This window comes from Melanerpes formicivorus, unplaced genomic scaffold, assembly GCF_026170545.1.
Source record: "Melanerpes formicivorus ecotype bairdi unplaced genomic scaffold, bMelFor1.0.p_v2 SCAF_44, whole genome shotgun sequence".
NCBI lineage: Eukaryota > Metazoa > Chordata > Aves > Piciformes > Picidae > Melanerpes > Melanerpes formicivorus.
The window spans coordinates 700,349-709,510 of record NW_027142396.1 but is presented as its reverse complement, the minus strand read 5'-3'; the positions used below and the strand labels follow the sequence as shown (position 1 = coordinate 709,510).

General features: G+C 40.5%; 1 protein-coding gene across 1 annotated transcript; it reads right to left on the bottom strand.

Annotated features, from left to right (window-relative positions):
- Window positions 1-7,037: 7,037 nt before the first annotated feature.
- Window positions 7,038-7,697, bottom strand: LOC137451437 (anti-sigma-I factor RsgI-like). Its single transcript, XM_068158902.1, has one exon. The coding sequence runs from the start codon at window positions 7,695-7,697 to the stop codon at window positions 7,038-7,040; it is 660 nt and encodes a 219-aa protein (XP_068015003.1).
- Window positions 7,698-9,162: the final 1,465 nt, after the last annotated feature.

Below are 9,162 nucleotides of genomic sequence, written 5' to 3'. Positions count from 1 at the left end.
GCAGTGAATCACCAGTAACAATGACCCATCTTTTACTCTTTACTGAGGAAGTTTTAATACAGGGGGCAATTCGACTAGATTTCAGTGACAACTCTAAGTGGGAAGAGCCATTATCATGGCTTCTATTAAACCAAAATCAAAGTGCATTTTAAATGATCTGTTTTCTGCTTTCCACTGATATATTTCTGTCTAAATGTCTCTTTTCCACAGTAAGTTTTGCATTTCAGTATGCATATATTCTCAATAAACATCCCTTATTTACACTTCCACTTCTTTTCACCTTGCCTTCTGACTTGTTGGTTTTTTTGTACATTTTGAAGATATGTATTCACTATTATGTATGTATTTAATATGTGTGTATCAGTGTGTGTCTCTATGTGTATATATACACACACACAATTAAACTAAATTACTATAGAGTTTGCTTGAATGGTTAATCCCTCAGACAAAAGCAAACTCTTTGCACATATATATCAGTAATGCCAGGAAGCTACAAAAGAACTCTATTACATTATTCCACCTGCCTTCATCTTGAGACAAGCTGGATTATTCCTTTGTGAATGCCTGACAAGTAGAATAAAATGTTAATGACCAAACACATTCTTTTTGATGAACATTGCTTTGGAGTTCCTGATCAAATTTAATCTATCTGACCAGCTATTGATCTGACAGCAGATGTGAAACTAACTAAGAGTCAACATTTCCATTTTCTTCAGGATTTAAGCATTAAGTTACTATCTAAAAAGTTACAGCTGTTGCTTTATTACACATGAATATTTCTTGCTTAAATATAAACATTTCCAAAGTTGTCATAACTTACACACTTGACCTGGTGCTTTTGAATCTTTTTCATTCTTATACAGATTCAAAGAAGTCATCATCCAAAGCTAACCATAACCTTCACACTCATATACATATATACATATACATTAGCCTTGTCAGCAACATGGCATCTGAGATGCTGAAAATGAATGGAAGAGATGTTATAAGATATCATTTGCGGGTATGTAGTTTTAGGCTGATTTGATTACACAAGCAATGAAACTCTATCTTGCTGCTGGTTATAGCCTTATGAATATAGAATAATAGAAAAGTCAAATGTCCAAGGGATTGACTACAGGAGATAATGTGGTGTAATCACTGTAGTTCATGAGTGTTAAAGGTACTTAGTGTCTGAAAGATCAATTTTTAATTAATTTCATAAATTTGATGATACTCCCTACTGAGGCTCCTGGAGCCAGAATATAGTGACTATTTAAATTAATGAAAAAAAAACCCTTAACTTTCTGTCTGAAATATAAAGAGCAAAAAGTACCCTAATTTTAGAAATGTATGTGATTTCAAGCTTAAATAGTTTTAATTAGACTTCATGTAAATTGATGTTCAAAGAACACAGCTGAAAAAATGTGAACTTAAGTATGCTTCAAAAATTATTTGGGAAATAATATTCTTTAAATGTACCAATTTCATTGTTCTAACATTCTCTTGTAAGAGGTTCTGCATATTTAAGGATAAAGAAGTTCATAACTGGATGTTTTAAATAACTGAGAGAAGGTAATTTTTCATGGTAAAGTACAAAAGTAATGTAATGACACCAAAGATTCACACTTTGAACTCATAATAACTAAACAAACAAAACCAAACAAAAAAGTCTGATCTAAACTCAAAGTTTAATACTTAATTGATACTTCAAGACTGTCCAGATGAGTTTCTTCCAGTTTGAAGCCATTATCCCTCATTCTGTCACTACATAACTTTATAATAGTCCCTTTCCAGCTTTCCTGTAGGCCCCCAACAAACACTGGAAGGTTGCTATAAGTTCTCCCTGTATTTTTCTCTTCACCAGGCTGAAAAACCCCAAGTCTCTCAGCCTGTCTTCACAGGTTATGTGCTCTAGCCCTCTGAACATCTTCATGGTTGTTCTCTGGACACAGTACTCTAGGTAGGGTCTCAGATGATCACAGAAGCAGAGCAGAGGAGGAGAATCACCTTACTCATCCTGCTGGCCATGCTTCTCTTGATGTACCCTAGGATACAGATGGCTTTCTGGGTTGCAAGCACACATTGCTGGCTCTCATTGAGATTCCTATCAACCAGAACCTCCAAGTCCTTCTCTTTAGGACTACTCTCTATCCATTCTCCACCCAGCCTGTATTTTCACTTGGGAAAATACACAGTCCCAAGTGCAGGACTTTGCAGTTGGCCTTGTTGAACTTCATGAGGTTGCAAATGGCCCACCTCTCCAGCCTATAAAAGTCCCTCTGAATGGCATTCCTTCTCTCCAGTATGTCAACCACACCACACAGCATGATGTCATTGGCAGACTTGCTGAGGGTGTGCTTAATCCTACTCTCCATGTCACCAACAAAGGTAATAAACATCACCAATCCCAGTATCAAATCTCAGAAATACCACTTGTCACTTGTCTCCATTCAGACATCAAGCCACTGACTATCACTCTTAAAGTGTGATCATCAAAATAATTCCTTATCCACTGAGTGGTCCGCCCATAAAATCCTTGTCTTTACAAGTTGAAGGTCAGGATGTCATAGGTGACAGTGTCAAATGCTTTGCACAGTTGCAGGGACATCAATCACCTCTTCATTTTTCATGTGTTTTAGCAGAGTTTCTAAGAGGATCTGCTCTATGATATTGCTAGACACAGAGGTGAGACTGACTGACCTGTACTTCCCCAGGTCTTCCTTTATTCCTTTTTTGAAAAAGGGAGTTATGTTTCCCTTTTCACCATATTGACATGTCTTTTCAATTGTGATGGAAAATGGCTTGGCAACTTCATGAGTGTATTCACTCAGGATCCAAGGATGAATGCTGTTTGGTCTCATGAGTTTGTGCACCAACAGATTCTTTAAGTGGTCTCAGACATGAACCTCATTTACAGAGTTAAGATTTTCATGTTTCCCAGTTCCTGCTTTTACATTCTGTTATTCAGGTGGTGTGGTTGGATCCATTGTCAGTGAAGAAAGAAGCAAAAATGTCATTAAGCACCTCTGCTTGCTCCTTATCCCTGTTTCTTTCTGGAGCAGGACCCACCTCTTCTCTCATCTTTCTTTTCTTGCTAGCTTTGATATCCCTGGTCAGATTTAATTCTGTCTGAGCTTTAGCTTTCCTCTGGCTACTCAGACAAATTCTCTGTACTTCTCTTAGAATACTTGTCCTTGCTTCCACCCTCTGTTTTTTTTCCCCTCCTTTTAGATAGAATCCTATGGCCTCTGTGATCCATGTAGGCCACCTGACATTTTTGCATGCCTTCCTCTTTGCAGGCGCACATTGTTCCTGGGCTTCAAGGAAGTAATCCTTGAATATTAACCAGCTGTCTTGGGCCCCTCTCCCCTCCAGAGCTTTATTGCATGGTATACTCACCAGCAGATCTCTGAAGAGGCCAAAGTCTGCTTTTTTGAAGTGCAGGGTAGTGAGCTTTCTGCTCACCCTCCTTTTTGCCTTAGAGATGCTGAACTCCAACATATTGTGGCCACTGCAGCCAAGGCTTCCCCACCAGATTCTCCTTGTGGAGGAGAACAAGGTCCTCTATTCACCTTTATTCACTGACTATCCAGCCACTCAGAGGAAGAAATATCTATGCTGGCTTTCCTAATCATGTTTCATCTTTCAGAATGGCTTACAAGACCTTCCTGGGGAATGGGATGGGTCTCACCAAAATGATGTTCCCCAGATCCTCCTTCTTTGCTTTTTGAAGACATGTATGATATTTCTTTCGTAGTATTAAGGGGCCTTTTCCAATTGTCATGATCTTTCAAAGATGATCACTAACTTCCTCTTGGTGCTGACATGTAGGTGAAAAATGTCTAACAGGTAATATACTTGATGGAACTTGTTTATCTCCAGCATTAGTGTGGCAGGATACCTACTTAGGAAGTGGATATTATCACATGGACAAAGATATTTCTTACTGTTGTTAGAAGTCACATTCTGATAGCATTTTACATTGCCTGTAGAAATGCACAGGTTTGCTTTGCCCGCCTGATAGTGCAAACTCTCAAATCCTATATGGGCTTTTTTGGCCTGAGCTCCTTTTAAGTTCCTCAGTGGTAAAATGACCACTGCCTTACTTGTAGATGAAGCCCTACAAATACTATGTTAACTGAAGATGTGATCCTGTCATAACAGACAGTGCTTCTATGTGTTCACTAAGATGAGGGAAGATTATTATGGGATTTCTAAACACTGTTAGGAAACTATTAAAACTGAAGCAGACCTCAGAGGTAGAGGGAACAGAGGACATACTCCAAACAACTCACTTCTGTTGAATACCTCAGAATGCTGCTAACTAGCTCTAATACTCCCTTATCCCCATCTCCTGGGGAAGTTTGAAAGTGTCAATCTTAGGATCCATTGGAGTGGGTAAAACATAAAACTGGAGAAGTGGCACCTAACATTTCTTGTAGTTTGAGACCTGGATGTTTGTCATATTCTTTAGTTGCTGGAATGTGTCCAGAGAAGGGCAACAAAGCTGGTGAGAGCACAAGCCCTTTGAGGAGAGGCTGACAGAGCTGGGGTTGCTTAGCCTTGAGAAGAGGAGGCTCAGAGGAGACCTTATTGCTGTCTACAACTACCTGAAGGGAGGTTGTAACCAGGTGGGGGTTGGTCTGTTCTCCTAGGCAACCAGCACCAGAACAAGAGGACACAGCCTCAAGCTGCACCAGGGGAGGTTTAGGCTGGATGTTAGGAAGAAGTTCTTCACAGAAAGACTGATAGGTTGGGCTTGATGATCTCAAAGGTCTTTTCCAACCTGGTCTGGTCTATTCCATTCCATTCCATTCCATTCCATTCCATTCCATTCCATTCCATTCCATTCCATTCCATTCCATTCCATTCCATTCCATTCCATTCCATTCCATTCCATTCCATTCCATTCCATTCCTCCAATGTGCTAAAGTCATTCCCTATGGTGTACCACTGTGTTGTGCAGCACTGTGTTGTCTTGAACACAATCTTTGGGCTACCTCACCCACTAGTTTGTGTTCTAGCTGCTAATTTGCTTTTTGTCAATCCCGTTGCTATATTCCTGTGGTTACTACTGCTCTTGAAGCTGCAACTTCATAGGTATTCCCCATCAAACAGGAATCTGTCATTCCCATGTCAAGGAAGCCATCTGAGGTTGAAGCTGTGCTTACTTTCAGGCAGAAGGCAGTATTAGGAGAAGCACCCCAGCTTTGTCAACAGTAGACAACGCTGTGACAACTTATCTAGTCATATCTATGTCAGCAGTGGGATCAAACTAGGTGATCTCCAGAGGTCCCTCCCAGCCCCTACCAATCTGTGATGCTCCGTAACAGCTAGTCCCTGTGCAGTGTGTACATTAGGTTACTAAGAGATGTGGGAGGGTAACAGTCTTCTCAAGTGAGAGGCTGAGAACAAGAACGTGTCAGGGAAAAAAAATCAGGCTTTACATTTTACAAAATACGTAGGATAAAGCAGCATGACCTAATGAATTTGAAACTTGATTGTGTTGTTTACAACATATAAAATGACTGTACAACTTACCTTGTCCTTATCTGTTTTCCTTGAAAATTTATTTTCCCTATATTTCTTCTTATTTTTCTTTTAGCTAACAGATCTGCAGAAAAGTAATGAACGACCTTCAAAGCCTCCTTTCTGCATGCATGATACCATTTTCATTTCCACTAAAAACAACACCGACCTGTGGAAGATGAGAGCCCAAATGAGTAAGCATGAAACTGGCAGAGCTGACAGAAGAGGTGGAAAATGTGAGCTGTGTTGTTTCTAGACATAACATTTCCTTATGCCTGACTGCAGCACACACCATTGTCAACAGAAAGTATAAAGAGTTGGCAGCAGCATACAAGAGCATTTCCCAAAGCTACTACTAATAATTTCAATACATTAATCACAGACAATAATAGACAGTATCTTCAATCTGAATAGACATTTTCTGGGCATTCAAAAACTCTGAACAAAGAAATGAATGCTACCAAAGAATTGTGAAATACAGCACCACAAAAGAAATGCTGATAGAGAATATTTTTGTCCTTAATTGTTCATGGATTGTATGGTCCGTTTATTTCTGTTAAAAAAGGTAAACATGATATTTGCTCATACAATTACAGGAGTCCTGACAAAAATAATTAATTTTTATAGAAGTCAGACTAGTTCTTACATTACTCACAACTGAAAATTTATTTGTAAATAATTAGTCAATACAGATAATTTCACAGTAAATTTAAGTCAGTGTTAAAGGAGACTTTAGTTAAACATGCTTGTGAAGAACTCTTTTTGGAAGACTTCATTCTTCATGTCATACATGAAGAGCACAGAAGGCAAAAGGAGTTTTCTAACTAATTGATGAGGTTTAAATCAAGTTGAAGACTGAATTGCACCTATTCAAGTTGCTTGTACTTAGAAACAGAAAGAGATCTGTAATTAAGTTCTTCCATCAGTACGTTATGATTAAGCTACAAAAAGAACAGTCATTTAATCTATTAGTAAATGCTGTCACGAAACCTTTTTCCTCTTCTCAGAAAGATTCTGTCAAAAACTTCTTTCAAGAACTGTATGTCAGTCTCATATTGTCTGTTTTTCCTTTATTTGTAACTATTCCTTTATGTATCTAGAAATTGTCTACAGTTATATTGTAATTTGTGTCAGGATTTCCTTTTGTTGTGGTAGATATCATATCCTTTTCCAGAATAACTATGTTTCTCTTTATACAATAACTTACATTAAACTCTGTGAACCTGCACAAACATGTACCTGTCATGGCAGGCCCAAACAGCCCCAGTACAAACCCAGACAGACACTAAGGTGTCTAGACATGGTTTCTCTCTCCCTCCTCCTTCCTGCAGAAAGCCAGGGTAATGCTGGAAAAGGAACAAAGGGGACAGGACCATGCATGTCTGGTAAACAATCCTATATCTATGATAAGGGCATGTGTTCTAGCCACAGCCTGGCAGAACCCTTTCCCATTGGGTAACTATGTGCTGGTTTCATGCCCTATTGGTCCAATCAATCCTGGGCAAGATTTATATACAGGTTGATTTCTAGTTGTCTGTGCCTTGCGCTTGCCTTGCGCTTGCCTTGCGCTTGCCTTGCGCTTGCCTTGCGCTTGCCTTGCGCTTGCCTTGCGCTTGCCTTGCCTTGCTGTTGCCTTGCTGTTGCCTTGCTGTTGCCTTGCTGTTGCCTTGCTGTTGCCTTGCCTTGCTGTTGCCTTGCCTTGCTGTTGCCTTTGCCTTGCTGTTGCCTTGCCTTTGCCTTGCTGTTGCCTTGCCGTTGCCTTGCTGTTGCCTTGCCTTGCTGTTGCCTTGCCTTGCTGTTGCCTTGCTGTTGCCTTGCTGTTGCCTTGCCGTTGCCTTGCCGTTGCCTTGCCGTTGCCTTGCCTTTGCCTTGCCGTTGCCTTGCCGTTGCCTTGCCTTGCTGTTGCCTTGCTGTTGCCTTGCTGTTGCCTTGCTGTTGCCTTGCTGTTGCCTTGCTGTTGCCTTGCTGTTGCCTTGCTGTTGCCTTGCTGTTGCCTTGCCTTTGCCTTGCTGTTGCCTTGCCTTGCTGTTGCCTTGCTGTTGCCTTGCCGTTGCCTTGCTGTTGCCTTGCCGTTGCCTTGCTGTTGCCTTGCCTTGCTGTTGCCTTGCCGTTGCCTTGCTGTTGCCTTGCCTTGCTGTTGCCTTGCCTTTGCCTTGCTTTTGCCTTGCCTTTGCCTTGCCTTGCATGCTTGAACCTGCTTGGACCTTGTCTGGCTTGAAACTGCCTCAAGTTGCATAGTCTTGAGTTGCCCTGTCCAACACCTGGGATAAAGCCATGAGCATGGCTGTAGACAGGAAGGGGTTGGTCTCTTCTCCCAGGCAACCAGCACCAGAACAAGGGGACACAGTCTCAAGCTGCACCAGGGGAAGTTTAGGCTCAAGGTGAAGAGAAAGTTCTTCACCGAGAGAGTCATTTGTCATTGGAATGGGCTGCCCAGGGAGGTGGTGGAGTCACCAACCCTGCAGGTGTTCAAGAGGAGATTGGACGTGGCACTTGGTGCCATGGTCTAGTCATGAGGTCTGTGGTGACAGGTTGGACTTGATGATCCTCGAGTTCTCTTCCAAACTTAGTGATACTGTGATACACACTGTAACCTATGAGAGAAGCCATGAGCTTAGGAGTTGGAGCCAAGCCTGCTTTCCCTTGTGACCAGGATTTTGCCATGACTCAATTCACCCAGGACAAAGCACGTGCCTGTCATGATAACATTGTTGCCCACCATATGCTGAAGCCAGACCAGCTATCGAAGACCATGTGGCATTCCTGCCAGCAGCCTGCCATGCCTGATGCATGAGCACCCTAAAGCCTCTAATACACAGCAGCACTCCCTACCTGGGTACAACCAGCTTTGAATAATTAATTCATTCTCTTTGACATAAGTATTTTTGTCAAGTCTCCCCACTCATTGTGGTCGAGTGCCATTAAGCTCCCAGGGTATTCTCTTTCTGTTAGTTCCTCCCAGTTTGGATGAAATTGTTTAAATTGTTATACTTGCCCAATTACTGTACATTTCCATTGTACATATATTTTAACTGTACATTGAACCTTTTGATACATTTGACACTTTTCATATTAATAAAAGGTTATTAATATTTTTATTACTATTTCCATATAATTTATAACTAAAGGAAATATTATATCCTTTTCAATAATACCTCGGTGTCCTTAAGTGTAAATAGATGGTAGTAAAATTACATTCAAAAAATTTAAGATTCTAAATTAAAATGCACTTTATTTTCCTGGAGTATAAACTGAGTAGATGTAGCTGTAATGCTCCTGGAGACATATTTTACTCTGTTATATGTCTTCATTTTCAATGGTAGGAAAAGAAAAATGCATATAAGTGGAAGCTTGAGGCAAAGCAAGCAGAAATTCACAATGAAGCTGACATTTAAGAGTAGATAGCACAACAATAGAAAATATAATCTGTTCATCTTGTCAAGATGATGAAGCAGACCTACTGATGATTGAGTAACACATATATTTACAAAGCCCATCACATCAAAACCTAATGGAATTGGAATTCAGTGTGCAGCTGCAGACCTATAGCATCATTGGTATTACAGAGGTATGTTGGTATAGCTTGCATGAATAGAATGTTGTGATGGATGGAGGAATGCTGTTTAGAAAAGACAAACTAGGAAGGTAAAA